The following is a 17,224-nucleotide window of genomic DNA, read 5'->3' on the forward strand; positions in this document are numbered from 1 at the left end:
GGCACTGGATACTGCACTAAAGACATGCTTCAGAACTTGCCGAGCCCCTAGCCAAGCTGTTCCAGTACAGCGACAACACTGGCAACTAACCAGCAATATGGGAAATTGCCCAGGTATGTCCTGTACACAAAAAATATGACAAATCCAACCCAGCCAATTACTGCCCCATCAGTCTACTCTCCATCATCAGAAAAGTGATGGAAGAGGTAATCAAAAGTGTTATCAAGCAACACGTACTTAGCAATAACCTGCTCATTGACACTCAGTTTGGGTTCCACCAGGATCTCTCAGCTCCTGACCTTATTAAAGCCTTGATCCAAACATGCGCATAAGTGCTGAACTCCAGAGGTGAAGCAAGAGTGACTGCCCTTGACATCAAGGCAGCATTTGATTGAATGTGGCATCAAGGAGCCCTAGCAAAACTGGAGTCAATGGGAATCAGGGGGAAAACTCTCTGCTGGTTGGAGTCACACCTAGCAGAAAGGAAGATGTTGTGGTTGTTGGCAATCAATCATCTCAGTTTAAGGACATCACTGCAGGAGTTCCTCAGGGTAGTGTCCTAGGCCCAACCATCTTCAGCTGCTTCATCAATGACCTTCCTTCCATCATAAGATCAGAAGTGGGGATGTTCACTGATGGATTGCACAACGTTCAGCACCATTCATGACTCCTCAGATACTGAAGCAGTCCATGTCCAAATGCAGCTAGACCTGGACAATATCGAGGCTTGGGCTGACAAGTGGCAAGTAGCATTCACGCCCCACAAGTGCCAGGCAATGAACATCTCCAACAAGAGAGAATCTAACAATCACCTCTTGACATTCAATGGCATTACCATCACTGAACCCCCCCCCCACTAACCACCATTCTGGGGGATAACATTGACCAGAAACTGAACTGGACTAGCTATATAAATACTGTGGCCACGAGAGCAGGTCAGAGGCTAGGAATCCTGTGGCGAGTAACACCTCCTGACTCCCTAAAGCCTGTCCACCATCTACATGGCACAAGTCCGGAGAGTGATGGAATACTCTTTATTTGCCTGGATGAGTGCAGCTCCAATAACACTCAAGAAACTTGACAGCATCTAGGACAAAGCACACCAACCACAAACATTCACTCCCTCCAACACTGACACACTGGCAGCAGTGTGTACCATCTACAAGGTGCACTGCAGAAACTCACCAAGGCTCCTTTACTGCACCTTCCAAACCCACGACCATTACCATCCAAAAGGACAAGAGCAGCTGATGCATGGAAACACCACAATCCAAAAGTTCCCCTCCAAGCCACTCACCATCCTGACTTGGAAATATATTGCCATTCCTTCACCGTCACTGGGTCAAAATCCTGGAACTCCCTCCCTAACAGCATTGTGGGTGTACTGCAGCGGTTCAAGAAGGCAGCTCACCACCCTCTTCTCAACGGTAATTAGGGATGGGCAATAAATGCTGGCCTAGCCAGTGATGCCCACATCCCATGAATGAATAATAAAAAGTCTGGAGAAATGTGAAATTGTCCACTGCAGTAAGAGTAGAACACCAGAATTTAATTTTTGAAGGTAATATACTAGTAAATGTTGGTGCTCAGAAGCATTTGGAGCATATGTCATATCCATAATGCCGTCATTCTTCCTTTTTTCCAATTTTCCTGATTACTGGTATTGCCATGCAAATGTGGTGACAATTGCAGGCTTTATCTCCATGACGCAGCTAATAGTGAATTTGAATTAACAAGCATATGTCACAGGAAATTAACATGCAAGTGCAACAATATATTAGGAAATGAAAAGGTGTGTCAGCCTTTGAAAAGAAAAAAGAGACTGACATTTATATAGCGCCATTCACAACCACAGGATGCTCCAGGGTGCTTTATAGCCAATGTCTGCAAGGGAGTTAGACTTTAGAGTAAAAACGTTTTGTTGCAATTGTATAGGGCTCTGTTGAGATCACAACTAGAGAACAATGTATAGTTTTGGTCTCCTTGCGCAAGGGAGAATATACCTGCCTTTAAATTTTTATAGGGCTTGACAAATTAGATGCTAAGAGATTGACTCCCCTAGTTAATCATGCATCTCCCTAGTTAATCATTTAAGACTCAGATGGAACATTGCTTCACCCGAAGATTGTGAATCTTTAGAGTTCTCTACCCCAGAGGGTATGTGGTTGCTCAGCAGTTCAGTATATTTATGAAAAAGATCAATAGATTTTTGGATACTAAGGGAAATGGGGATAGCACAGGAAAGTGGGGTCTAGAAAATCCATCATAATCTTATGCAATAGTGGAACAGGCTATTTCTGCTTTTTTTTTACATTTATGATATATGTAAATCAAATCAGCTTACTCCAGAGTTTCTGAATTTACTTCAACAAATTTTGGATTAGAAAGAAAAGGAACAGTGATAAATTGGGCACATGAACTTCATACAGTGGTAACATACTCTGAAATGGGGGATGAGCACAGAATCTGGATTGACACTTTGGCAGAATCCATCAGTTAGGTATCACCTTTCAAAAGGGATCTTAAACTAAAGCCCAATCTGCTTGTTCAGGTGCACATTAAAGATCTCATGGCATTATTTGCAGAAGAGCGTTCCTGTCAAATGTCCAAAATTTACATCTGAACCTACACCACTATAAAGCATTTTAGGACATCAGAGGACATGAAATGTGCTACATGAATGCAAATTCATTCTTTCACCCACCCTTGACACTTGCTAGAACATTTGTATCAAAGGCCTTTGAAATCAATAAAGATGCCTTGGATGCCAAAACAGTACTGGGGTTGGATTATGAATAACTTTCAGAAGCTCATTTATGGGAGGACACTAGAGCACTACACCTAGCCTCAAGACATTTGTACTTTGGCTTTCTGATAAAGAAGTCAATTATGACCAACGTTTACCATCTTTGCACTACAAGGTAGCTAACAAAGAGAAAACATTTGAGGCCTGCTTTATACAATTAGATTTTTTTTAATTCATTCACGGGATGTGGGCTTCACTGGCTGAGCCAGCATTTATTGCCCATCCCTAGTTGCCCTTGAGAAGGTGGTGGTGAGCAGCCTTCTTGAACAGCTGCAGTCCATTTGATGCAGGAACACCCACAGTGCTGTTAGGGAGTGAGTCCCAGAATTTTGATCCAGCGATAGTGAAGGAATGGCGATATATTTCCTGGTCAGGATGGTGAGGGACTTAGATGGGAACACCAGAACCTGGAAGTTCCCCTCCATCTGCTGCCTTGTCCTTCTAGACGGTAGTGGTCGCGGGTTTGGAAGGTGCTGTAAAGGAGCCTTGATGAATTCCTGCAGTGTATCTTATAGATGGTATACACTGCTGCCACTATGCATTGGTGGCGGAGGGAGTGAATGTTTGTGCATGTGATGCCAATCAAGCAGGCTGCTTTGGGGAGTCAGGTGTGAGTTACTCGTTGCATGATTCCTAGCCTCTGACCAGCTCTTGCAGCCACAGTATTTATATGGATAATCTAGTTCAGTTTCTGGTCAGGATGTTGACAGTGGGGGATTCAGTGATGGTAATGCCATTGAATGTCAAGGGGCGATGGTTAGATTCTCTCTTGTTGGAGATAGTCATTGCCTGACACTTGTGTGGCACAAATGTTACTTGCCACTTGGCAGCCCAGGCCTGGATACTGTCCAGATCTTGCTGCATTTAGACACGGACTGCTTCAGTATCTGAGGAGTTGCGAATGGTGAGCATTGTGCAATCATCAGTGAACATCCCCACTTCTTACATTATGATAGAAGGAAGGTCATTGATGAAGCAGCTGAAGATGTTTGGGCCGAGGACACTGCCCTGAGGGATTCTTGCAGCAATGTCCTGGAGCTGAGACGATTGACCTCCAACAACCACAACCATCTTCCTTTGTCCTAGGTATGACTCCAACCAACAGAGAGTTTTCCCCCTGATTACCATTGACTCCAATTTTGTTAGGGCTCCTTGATGCCACACTCGGTCAAATGCTGCCTTGATGTCGGGGGCAGTCACTCTCACCTCACCTCGGGAGTTCAGTTCGTTTGTCCATGTTTGAACCAAGGCTGTAAGGAGGTCAGGAGCTGAGTGGCCCTGGCAGAACCCAAACTGGGCGGTGAGCAAGTTATTGCTAAGCAAGTGCCGCTTGATAGCACTGTTGATGACTCCTTCCATTACTTTACTGATGATCGAGAGTAGACTGATGGGGCGGTAATTGGCCGGGTTGGATTTGTCCTGCTTTATGTGTACAGGACATATCTGGGCAATTTTCCACATAGCCGGGTAGATGCTAGTGTTGTAGCTGTACTGGAACAACTTGGATAGGGGTGCTGCAAGTTCTGGAGTATAAGTCTTCAGTACTATTGCCGGGATATTGTCAGGGCCCATAGCCTTTGCAGTATCCAGTGCCTTCAGCTGTTTCTTGTGATCACATGGAGCAAATCGAATTGGTTGATGACAGGCATCTGTGATGCTGGGGACCTCCAGAGGAGGCTGAGACGGATCATCCACTTGGCACTTCTCGCTGAAGATTGCAGCAAATGCCTCAAACTTATCTTTTGCACTGATGTGCTGGGCTCTTCCATCATTGAGGATGGTGATATTTGTGGAGCCACCTCTTCCAGTGAGTTGATTACTTGTCCACCACCATTCACGACTGGATGTGTCAGGACTGCAGAGCTTAGATCTGATCCGTTGGTTGTGGGATCGCTTAGCTCTGTCTATCACTTGCTGCTTATGCTGTTGGGCACGTAAGTAGTCCTGTGTTATAGCTTCACCAGGTTGACACCACACTTTTAGTGTTGCTACTGGCATGCCCACCTGCACTCATCATTGAACCAGGGTTGATCCCCTGGCTTGATGGTCATGGTCGAGTAGGGGATATGCTGGGCCATGAGGTTACAGATTGTGTTTGAGTACAATTCTGCTGCTGCTGATGGCCCACAGCGCCTAATGGATGCCCAGTCTTGTGTTGCTAGATCTGTTCGAAATCTATCCCATTTAGCACGGTAGTAGCGCCACACAACACGATGGAGGGGATCCTCAACGTGAAGGCAGGACTTCGTCTCCATAAGGACTGTGGAGCAGTCATTCATACCAATACTGTCACGGACAGATGTGAGGATGAGGTCAAGTATGCTTTTCCCTCTTGTTGGTTCCCTCACCACCTGCTGCAGCCCCAGTCTAGCAGCTATGTCATTTAGGACTCGGCCAGCTCAGTCAGTAGTGGTGCCACTGAGCCACTCTTGGTGATGGATATTGAAGTCCCTCTACCAGAGTACATTCTGTGCCCTTGTCACCCTCAATGCATCCTCCAACATAGGTGTTCAACATGGAGGAGCACTGAATCATCAGCTGAGGGAGGGCAGTACATGGTAATCCGCAAGGGGTTTCGTTGCCCAATTTTGACCTGATGCCATCAGACTTCATGGGGTGCAGCGTCATTGTTGAGGGCTCCCAGGGCAACTCCCTCCCGACTGTATACCACTGTGCTGTCACCTCTGCTGGGTCTGTCCTGCCAGTGGGACAAGACATACCCAGGGACGGTGATGGTGGCGTTTGGGATATTGACTGTAAAGTATAAGATGAGATAGAAGAATATGGTATTATCCTGATAATTTCATGTACAGCAACTTCAATGTTGTGAAAAAATAAAATTCCTGGAATAGTAATATGGAAACAGAATGCCAGATAGGTCACACAATTGTCCGTCACATCTTAACTGCTGTAAGATGCAAAGCTGATACCAATTTTTTTTTGCAATCGTGCAAATCCAAGAAATCTATTTCAAATATTCCAATTTGGTCTCAAACAATGCAAATTAAAAGACAGCATTCATCAAAAAAAAAATCAAAAATAGAAAAACCATGGGTGCAGTGGTACCACTTGCCTAGTTTGGTGGATCAGCTTCCCTACCAAAGGTGATGGAACTGTAGCCACCAATGCTTCAACTGGTGTAAGCTACCTCAAAATGCTATCCCACTGATATGAATAGATCCCACTATCTGAAAGTAACCGAACTGAAGGGTTTCCAGATAGTTCAAAATAGCCTTTCCAACCAGAACAAGTTCCTGTCAGTGATTGAAGCAGCAGTGTTGCTCGATTCATAAATGCAATGGAGGTTTCACATCATAATTACAGCTTACTGAATTCCATGGTGAGCTCGTTTCTCTCGATCATGATCACACAACCTATGTATTGATGGGTTGCCCTCTTTTCCAAACACCAGGACGTACCTACCTGTACTGCCAGCCCTTTCCTCTCCCCACCAGTTTGTGGACAGGCGCTTCTGCTTTCACATCAGGTTCAGGCACTTTCATGGAGGCTGAGGCTGAGGCTGAAGCTGTAACTGTCACGTCCCCTCCTTGCATTGTTGAACGCCTGCAGCCGCTCCGGCCGGGGTCTCCGGGTTTACAGTGAGACCGAGCCGGTGTGAGAGTAGGCCGGGGTTGGGGATGCGGCTGTGTTACAGGCTGCAGGATACCCAGCCAGCGCCTGCGCTCCAAGTGGCAATTAGCAGAGACCCCCTGCCCACATTGTCACCCGCCAGACTGACCCGGAAGCTGTTAAAGGAACGGAAACCACTGGCGACAAGCGCCGCCGGTTTCCCCCAACAAACGTCACAATGGCCGGCCGAGGTCACCTGTAGTGACGTCAGTTCAAAGCCATGTCTTCCGGGTTGCCAGCGAGGTGAGAGGGGAAACCCCTTCGTTAATGATGTCAAGTCGCCATATTTGTGCGGGGCACAGCCAACACAGATCTGACCTGACATCCATTCCTGCTGATGTTGGCCATGGCACATTTGCCTCTCTTTTGTTTCTGTACAGATAACAATCAACAGCGACTCCTTTTCATTGGCGTCCTTGCTCCTTGCACCCAGAGACTGAAGCTGCTCATTTGCAAATCCTTCCATTGCTCTTCATAATTACCCCACCTCGTTGAACATCCTAGGCTTCTCCCTCAGGATGAAGCTGGTGGTTCGCAAACTTCGCTTCTCTTTGATCCTAAGTGCATGGGTCTGTTGCAAGGACCAGATTCTTCCTTGTCCAAGAAACTTTCTGCAGACTCTTGTTGCCACGGAAACCTTAATCCACACTTTCATTGCCTCACGTATTGACTTCTTAAACCTCGCCCTTAATAAATTTCACTGATTTAGATGTTCACAGTCCATGTCTTGTCATATCCCATTGTTACCGAGCTGCAATAATACCCTGTAGCCCAGTGAATTGATTTTGGTATCCTTGTCCTTATCTTCAAACCTCTCCAGGGCCTATTTGTGTCCAAAATGAGCTATATTCACCAGCTGTACTCTCCGTTCCTTTTGACTATGGATTTCTACTTGTTTCCGAGAGGCTGGTAACAGTTACTATGGTCCAGCGCTCCAAATTATCTTCTACACAATATTTTGGTTTTCTACACTTTACCCCACCCCCAATTCAAAATCTTTCCAAACAACAAACACCCACCCATTCTACCCTGCCTTTGGTCTTGCCCAGTTAAAAATGCTCTTTTTACTACTCAATGCCCATCTATCCACAAAAGTGCTTTTAAATGTTTTACATGAGATGTACCAAACATAAGGTGTTTATAGCATTAATTATTTAAGGCTGATCTATTAATCATTGATAAAGAATTGGGAGGTTTATGTACATGGGAGGTATGTTGGTGTTAAAGTAATTTTTTATGTGATTTTAGTGAAAATGCTGAATTTTGTAATTTTTTCTTTGTATTTAAGAAATAACTGGGATTCACATCTTGATTCCTTTAAAGCTTATTGAATTCCTATAAATATTACAACATACAATTTAGATAAATAATTTGTAATATTTCTTTCTGTTTTGCCATAGAAGCCAAACTTCACCATAGTCCAGTCCCTTCCCACCTACATCCGTGATTCCTCTGAAACCCTACATCATATCAACAATTTCCAGTTCCCTGGCCCCAACCGCCTCCTCTTCACCATGGACGTCCAATCCCTCTAAATCTCCATCCCCCACCGGCTTGGTCTGATGGCTCTCCGCTTCTTCCTCGAACAGAGGCCCGAGCAATCCCCATCCACCACTACTCTCCTCCGTTTGGCTGAACTTGTTCTCTCACTGAACAATTTCTCCTTAAACTCCTCTCACTTCCTTCAAATAAAAGGTGTGGCTATGGGTACCCGCATGGGTCCCTTTCATGCCTGTCTCTTTATGGGGTATGTGGAACATTCCTTGTTCCAGTCCTACTCCGTCCCCCACCCACAACTCTTTCTCCAGTACATCGATGATTGCTTCGGTGCTGCTTCATGCTCTCATCTGGACCTGGAAAAATTTATTAATTTTGCTTCCAATTTCCATCCCTTCATCATTCTCACATGGTCCATCGCTGACACTTCCCTTCCCTTCCTTGACCTCTCTATCTCAATTTCTGGTGATAGACTGTCCACCAATATTCATTACAAGCCTACTGACTCCTACAGTTACCTCGACCACAGCTCCTCACACCCCGCTTCCTTTAAGGAGTCCATCCCATTCTCTCAGTTCCTTCGCCTCCGTCGCATCTGTTCTGATGATGCCACTTTCAAAAACAGTTCCTCTGACATGTCTTCCTTCTTCCTTAACCGAGGTTTTCCACCCACGGTGGTTGACAGGGCCCTCAACCGTGTCCGGCCCATCTCCCACGCAACCGCCCTCACACCTTCCTCTCCCTCCCAGAACCGTGATAGGGTCCCCCTTGTCCTCACTTATCACCCCACCAGCCTCCGCATTCAAAGGATCATCCTCCGCCATTTCCGCCAACTCCAGCATGATGCCACCACCAAACACATCTTCCCTTCAGCCCCCCGGCGGCATTCCGCAGGGATCGTTCCCTCCGGGACACCCTGGTCCACTCCTCCATCACCCCCTACACCTCAATCCCCTCCCAAGGCACCTTCCCATGCAACCGCAGAAGGTGCAACACCTGCCCCTTTACTTCTCCTCTCCTCACCATCCAAGGGCCCAAACACTCCTTTCAAGTGAAGCAGCATTTCACTTGCACTTCCCTCAGTTTAGTCTACTGCATTCATTGCTCCCAATGCGGTTTCCTCTACATTGGAGAAACCAAACGCGGACTGGGTGACTGCTTTGCGGAACACCTTCAGTCTGTCCGCAAGCACGACCCAGACCTCCCTGTCGCTTGCCATTTCAACACTCCACCCTGCTCTCATGCCCACATGTCCATCCTTGGCCTGCTGCATTGTTCCAGTGAAGCTCAACGCAAACTGGAGGAACAGCACCTCATCTTCCGACTAGGCACTTTATAGCCTTCTGGACTGAATATTGAGTTCAACAATTTTAGATCATGAACTCTCTCCTCCATCCCCACCCCCTTTCCGATCCCCCTTTTTTCCAATAATTTATATAGACTTTTCTTTTCCCACCTATTTCCATTATTTTTAAATGTATTTCCATGCATTGTTTTATCTCTACCTTTTAGCCTATTTCGATCCCTTCCCCCCACCCCATCCCCACTAGGGCTATCTGTACCTTGCTCGTCCTGCTTTCTACCCTTAATGTCACCTATTATCACATTCCTTAGATAATATCACCACCTTCAACACCTCTTTGGCCTTTTGTCTATGACATCTTTTGGCTATCTCCACCTATCACTGGCCCTCTAACCAGCTTTACTTGTCCCACCCCCCTTAAACCAGCTTATATTTCACCTCTTTTCTATTTTTCCTTAGTTCTGTTGAAGAGTCATACGGACTCGAAACGTTAACTGTATTCCTCTCCGCAGATGCTGTCAGACCTGCTGAGTTTTTCCAGGTATTTTTATTTTTGTTTTGGATTTCCAGCATCCGCAGTTTTTTGCTTTTATCTTCATCATAGCATGATGGAAACATAACGGGAACACAATTACCTCTAATGTCCCTTCCGGTCGCAAACTCCAAGCCATGTGCTGACACTTTTCCTTGATCATCATCAGGTCAAAATGCTGGAATTCTCACATAACTCCATTTTAGAAGCACTATTACCTCATGGCTGCATGGGTTCATGGAGTAGCCTGCCAACAGCTTCTCCAAGCTACTACGACTGGACAGTAAATGTCGCCTTACCAGCATAAACCAGACCTCCCAAGATCAACTAGTTTTTTTTTTAAAAATCATTTGGGATTTTCTTCAGCTTTTAAGATGCTCAATAATTATCCAGTTAATGTTAATCTAATTCTCTATTCATTCCTTTTGAATATGTACTATTGAGAAAAATGATGTGACCAAATAAACTGTCGGAAAAATTATTGAGGCAACTTTTCCATGGGAATTAAATCATAGAAATTTATGGCACAGAAGAAGGCCATTCAGCCCATCTTGTATGTGTCATCTGAGAGAGCTTTCCATCTCAATCCCACTTTCTAGCTCTTGGACTGTAGCCCTGTAGGTAATGGCACTTAGAGTGCATTACGAAGTGCTTTTCAACTACAGTGAGGGTTTCTGCCTCAACAATACTTTCAGGCAGTGAGCTACAGACTCCCTTAACCTTCTGGGTGAAAAAATATCTCAACTCCTTCTACCAATTACCTTAAATCTGTGTCCCCTGGTTGTTGACGTCTCTGCTAAGGGAAATAGGTTCTTCCTATCTATGTTCTTCATAATTATACACACATTACTTAAACCTCCCTTCAACCTCCTCTATTCCAAAGGAAACAGTCGCAGCCTATCTAATCTTTCCTCAAAGCTAAAATTCTCCAGTCCTAACAGCATCCTATAAATCTCCGCTGTACCCCCTCTGATGCAATCACATCCTTCCTGTAATGCAGTCACCAGTGCTGCATGCTATACTCTAACTGTGGCCTAACTCATGTTTAATACAATTCTAGCATAACCTCCCTGCTTTTATATTCTCTGGCACAGTTAATTATTTTTATTTGCTCACGGGATGTGAGTGTTGCTGTCTGAGCCAGCACTTTGTTGTCCATCCTTAATTGCTTTTGAAAAGATGCCTTCTTGAACCCTTGCAGTCCATGTGGCGTAGGTACAACCACAATGTGAACAGGGAGGGAGTTCCAGGTTTTTGACCTAGCAACAGTGAAGGTATGGGAATATAGTTCCCAAATCAGAATGGTTTGTGGCTTGAGAGGGTATCTCCAGGCAATGGTGTTCCCAAAGGTCTGCTGCCCATGTCCTTCTAGGTGGTAGAGGTTTTGGATTTAGAAGGCGCTGTTGAAGGAGGCTTGGTGAGTTGCTGCAGTGCATTTTGTAGATGGTACACGCTGCTGCCACTGTGTGTCAGTGGTAGAGGGAGTGAATTTTTTTTAAGGTGGTGGATAGATTGTCAATCAAGTGGGCTGCCTTGTCCTGGATGATGTCAAGCTTCTTGAGTGTTGTTGTAGCTGCACTCATCCAGACAAGTGGGCCAAACGCAAACTGGGCGACCGCTTTGCAGAACACCTGTCGTCTGTCCGCAAGAAAGACCCAAACCTCCCTGTCGCTTGCCATTTTAACACTCCACCCTGCTCTCTTGCCCACATGTCTGTCCTTGGCTTGCTGCATTGTTCCAGTGAAGCCCAACGCAAACTGGAGGAACAGCACCTCATCTTCCGACTAGGCACTTTACAGCCTTCCGGGCTGAATATTGAATTCAACAACTTTAGATCTTAAACTCCCTCCCCCAACCCCTTTCCGTTTGTTCCCCCTCCCTTTTGTTTATTCCAATAACTTATATAGATTTTTCTTTTCCCACCTATTTCCATTATTTTTAAATCTATAACTGTAATACCCTGTCAGTCTTTCCACCCCACCCCCACTAGAGCTGTACCTTGAGTGTCCTGCCATCCATTCTTAATTAGCACATTTTCTTAGATAATATCACCACCTTCAACACCTCTTTGTTCCTTTTGTCTGTGACATCTTTTGATTATCTGCTCCTATCACTGCTTGCTTGTCCCTACAACCACCCCGCCCCCAACTTCTCTCCACCCCCCCCCCCCCCCCCCCCACCCCCACCACCACCACCACCTTAAACCAGCTTATATTTCACCCCTCTCCTAACTTTACTCAGTTCTGCTGAAGGGTCATGAGGACTCGAAACGTCAACTCTTTTCTTCTCCGCTGATGCTGCCAGACCTGCTGAGTTTTTCCAGGTAATTCTGTTTTTGAAGTGGAGAGTATTCCATCATTCTCCTGACCTGTGCATTTTAGATGGTGGACAGGTTTTGGGGAGTCAGGAAGTGAGTTACTCACCAAAGAATTCCCAGCCTTTAACCTGCTGTAACTACAGTATTTATACGGCTAGACCAATAAAGTTTCTGGTCAATGGTAACCCCAGGATGTTGATGGTGGGGCATTCAGCAATGGTAATGCTGTTAAATGGCAAGGGGAGATAGTTAGACTTTTTCTTGTTGGAGATCGTCATTCCCTGGCATTTGTGTGGCACGAATGTTATTTGCGAGCCCAAGCCAGAATGTTGTCCAAGCCTTGCCGCATCTGGGAACGGACTGCTTCAGTATCTGAGGAATGGCGAATGGTGCTGAACATTGTGCAATCATCAGCAAACATCCCCACTTATGCCCTTTTGATGGATGGAAGGTCAATGATGAAGCAGCTGAAGATGTTTGGGTCTGGGACACTACGCTGAGGAACCCCTGCAGAAATGTTCTGGGCTGAGATGATTGGCCTCCAACAATCACACTCATCTTCCTTTTTGATAGATGTGACTCCAATCAGTGGAGAGAGTTTTAGTTTTGGTAGGGCTTTTTGTAAGTGTTGGTTACAATTCAGTAGGTCTAAAGAAGTCTTCATAGTCATATGTAGATTAATTGTAAATCTTTATTGACTCTTAGAACTATTTACAAATATACAGTAAAGGGTACAAGCTAGGAGCTGTCTCCATGCTTGCTGGTACACACAGCTCTGTCCAACATTAGACTAACCATGGGTGTGGGTCATGTGCTCCCTTACATCACTGTGTGGGCAGTACTGTACTCAGTTCCATATTAACCCTATATGTGCCAGACTCTTATACTACACCTTCCCTCAAGTCTTTAGCCAATGTAAGTTAAGTGATTATAGTTTACTTTATGTCGTAAAATGTTATTACTATCAGATATTTACAGTGTCATTACTACGTTATCACCATCCCATCTCCCCCCTTCAAGTCCTTGAATTCAAAGGTTCAGGCAGTCTGGAGGCCTTATAACCCTTCGATATCTTGTTCACGCTACTTCGGAGGAATGGTAGGCTCTGTCGCTGCTGATTCTTCCTGTACGTTTGGAAGCTGATCTGGCATCCGATATGTTTTCACCCTTTTCTTCCATTCTTTCATAAGGAATTGCACTTGGTTGGTTCGGCTGTTGCACTAGTCGGTGGTTGCTACCCTAACTTTTTTCTTGCTAGGTGAATAGACATTGTATTTGTCACCATGTCATTTCTTTTGCTTCGTCCATTGTCGTGTGGGTCATGGCGATGTCCTCTGTGGTGGAGGATGAGCATTCCTATGACTAGAATGAGATTTAGTGGTATACTCACCTCTGTGTTTCGCTGTCAGCAATAGACGGCTGACACCAGGTTCCAGCATCTTTTGTGGCTTTGGCATGCTGGCTGGGAGTTGAGGTGTATGTTCATTGGTTGCAGTGTTGACCTGCTGTACCATCGTCGGAGCTGGAGGTTGAGGCTCATCAGACTACTGACTGCTCTTTTTCACATCCTCCAATGGAGGTATCGTGGTTACCTCCTGGGTGGTTGGCTGGTCTGACCATTGAAGGTTTTCCGGCACTTGTAACGAGAATGGATAAACCTGCTCCGCAAAGAGAGAAGACAGTTCAGAGCTGAAGTCCCAGTTAGGATACTCTGAGTACTCAGGAACTTGCAGTTCTGTATGATTAACGACAGTGGTTGTCTTTACAGCTTCTGCTGTTTTAAAGAGATCTAGGTATCTCTGCTCAAGCGATAGAAAGGCTGGTCATGGATGATGTACATCAGCTCGAAGATTTGTTTGCTGCCAGACATTGGTGGTTCCAGAATCATGCCTATGACTGGAAGTCAGATTCCTCCAGGTCCGTAGAGTGCTGTGTCTGTTGTTTGAAGCCAGAGGTCTTTTAGCCATGGTTCTTAGTACAACAGGACTATTACGCAGGCTCCTGTGTCTGATTTAAAATTTGGTAAATGGCTATTGACTGAAATGTCCACATCCCAAAATGAGAAAATAAGATCTTTGACCTCACCCAAGAAGCATGTTGTGTCTTCCAGGCTGGCAATCTCGACCTCGTGGATGATCTTTGGGTCTTCTGTGCATTTCAGCTCTGGCTGGTAAAAGTAGGGAAAATCCCAAGATATTCTATTAGTATATCAATGGGAAGAGGATAACCAGGGAAAGAGTAGGGCCCAAAAGGGAAATCTATGGGTGGAGCCAGAGGACATCACTAGAGTGTTGACTGAATACTTCACATCCGTCTTCACCCAAGAGAGTGAGGATGAAGGTATCGATCTCGGGTAGAGAGACTGTGAGGTTCTTAAGCAAATTGATATAGGGAGTGACAAGATATTGGATGTGTTGGCAGGCTTAAAAGTGGACAAATCTCCAGGTCTGGATGATTTGTGTCCTAGACTGCTGAGGAGATTGCAGGGGTCCTGACCCAAATTTTTAATTCCTCTCTGGCCACAGGGGAGGTGCCAGAGGACTGGAGAACAGCTAATGCGGTTCTGCTATTTAAGAAGGGTTGTAGAGATAAGCCAGGGAACTACAGGCCAGTGAGTCTCACATCAGTGGTAGGGAGACTATTGGAGAAAATTCTGAAGGAGAAAATCTATCTCCACTTGGAGATGCAAGGTTCTATCAGGGATAGTCAGCATGGCTTTGTCAGAGGGAGGTCAGCCCTAACAAATTTGGTTGAATTTTTTGAGAAGGTGACCAGGTGTGTAAATGAGGGTAATGCAGATGATGTAGTTTATATGGATTTCAGCAAAGTCTTTGACAAGGTCCTACATGGGAGACTTACAAAGAAGGCAAATGCACATGGGATACAGGGTAATGTGATAAGGTGGATTCAAAATTGGCTTAGTTGTAGGAGACTGAGGGTGATGACAGAAGGCAGCTTTAGTGACTGGAAGCCAGTGTCCAGTGGCATACCACAGGGTAACCTATTATTTGTCATTTATATAAACGACATAGATGACTATGTGGCGGGTAGGATTAGTAAGTTTGCGGATGACATAAAGATTGGCCGGGTGGTTAATAGTGAGGTTGAGTGTCTTGGGCAATAGGAAGATATAGACGGGATGGTCAAATGGGCAGATAAGTGGCAGATGGAATTTAACCCTGAAAAGTGTGAGGTGATACACTTTGGAAGGAGTAATTTGACAAGGAAGTATTCAATGATTAACATGACACTAGGAAGTTCTGAGGAACAAAGGGACCTTGGCGTGTGCGTCCATAGATCCCTGAAGGCGGAGGGGCATGTTAGTGGGGTGGTGAAAAAGGCATATGGGACACTTGCCTTTATCAACCGAGGCATAGATTACAAAAGTAGGAAGGTCATGTTGGAGTTGTATAGAACCTTGATGAGGCCACAGCTGGAGTGCTGTGTGCAATTCTGGTCGCCACATTATAGGAAGGATGTGACTGCACTAGAGGGGGTGCAGAGGAGATTCACCAGGATGTTGCCTGGGATGAAACATTTAAGTTATGAAGAGAGGTTGGATAGCCTTGGGTTGTTTTTGTTGGAGCAGAGAAGACTGAGGGGCGACCTGATCGAGGTGTACAAGATTATGAGGGGCATGGACAGGGTGGATAGGGAGCAGCTGTTCCCCTTAGTTGAAGGGTCAGTCACAAGGGGACATAAGTTCAAGGTGAGTGGCAGTAGGTTTAGGGGGATGTGAGAAAAACGTTTTTTACCCAGAGGGTGGTGACGGTCTGGAATGCACTGCCTGGGAGGGTGGTGGAGGCGGGTTGCCTCACATCCTTTAAAAAGTACTTGGGTGAGCGCTTGGCACGTCATAACATTCAAGGCTATGGGCCAAGTGCTGGTAAATGGGATTAGGTAGGTGTTTCTCACGTGTCGGTGCAGACTCGATGGGCCGAAGGGCCTCTTCTGCACTGTGAGATTCTGTGATTCTTTTCAGGTCAGAATGCTTTGTTAAATTTTTTCTCAGTCTTGCAGCATTTTAGTTTTTCTCCACATTTTCTGCTAGGTTTTAGGTTTTTGCACAAGCTGCCATCATATTGTAGGGTGTTGGTTACAGTTCAGTCGGTCTGAAGAAGTCTTCATAGTCATATGTAGGTTAACTGTCAGTCTTTATTGACTCTTAGAATTATTTACAAATACACAGTAAAGGGTATAAGATAGGAGCTGTCTCCATGCTTGCTGGTACACACAGCTCTGTCCAACACTAGACTGACCCTGGGTGTGGGTCACGTGATCTCTTACATCACTGTATGGGCAACACTGTCCTCAGTCCCACAGTGACCCTGTTATGTACCAGACCCTTGTTCCCTTTAGAAAGTATCCTGTATGCCTTCTTAATCATCTTCTGCACATGCCCTGTAACCTTCAATGACCTATGAACATGCACTTCAAGGTTTCTCTGTTCCTCTGCACTTAAGTATTCTACCATTTATTGTGTATTCCCTTGTCTTGTTTGCCCTCCCCAAATGCATTACCTGACAACTAATACAAATGTAATATTATGAGATTACTGTCTACTGTTTGTGTGGATACGGTTGCTTCATAACTGGAACTGACATGTGAGCACTGAAAACACAATGATTTCCAATTTTCTACTTAACGGCTTTGGAAGATACAATACATTTTGGTGCTAATTTCTGGGCAACATTCCCTTTCTGAGATCGTATATGGCTATCAGGTGAATATGCTCTGCTGACCTTCACGATCTTAAGTTCATATATGAAGGATGGCAACGTCAGCAGGATAACAGATGGTGATTAATACCTGTGGGATAGTGCTTAGGGTGAGGTTGAAACAATAAAAAAAATTAAAGGGGAATTTATTCAGAAATACACATTCTATTCTCATACATGACAATACGTTGTGCACTAGACAAAATATTCTTTATTATTTGAAAACAAAATTATTTCTCCTGAATTTGCTTTTTAATTGAGTAACATAATTTAATATGTAGTGGTAAATTTCCCAGACCTGTCAGAAGATGGTTTTTGTTTCACAGAATTTACAGCAATGGAACAGGTCATTTGGTCCAGCGTTAGATCAAAAAAGGGAAACCTAAAGTGACTTGCCCCTTTTAGAGATGATCATTTTCTG

At 45.1% G+C, this 17,224-nt stretch overlaps 1 protein-coding gene across 3 annotated transcripts in view; it reads right to left on the reverse strand.

Annotated features, from left to right (window-relative positions):
* osbpl11 (oxysterol binding protein-like 11) overlaps positions 1-6,584 on the reverse strand; it is a 97,152-nt gene extending 90,568 nt beyond the window's left edge. Inside the window, exon 1 of one of the 3 annotated variants that reach the window (XM_078552354.1) lies at positions 6,230-6,583. In XM_078552354.1, the coding sequence (XP_078408480.1) occupies positions 6,230-6,360 (131 nt within the window). In that variant the 5' untranslated portion in view covers positions 6,361-6,583. Of the gene's footprint in view, positions 1-6,229 lie in introns of all 3 variants that reach the window. The other 2 variants (XM_078552355.1, XM_078552356.1) reach the window with 2 other exon arrangements.
* Positions 6,585-17,224: the final 10,640 nt, after the last annotated feature.

This window comes from Cetorhinus maximus, chromosome 11 (assembly GCF_964194155.1).
Source record: "Cetorhinus maximus chromosome 11, sCetMax3.hap1.1, whole genome shotgun sequence".
Classification (NCBI taxonomy): domain Eukaryota; kingdom Metazoa; phylum Chordata; class Chondrichthyes; order Lamniformes; family Cetorhinidae; genus Cetorhinus; species Cetorhinus maximus.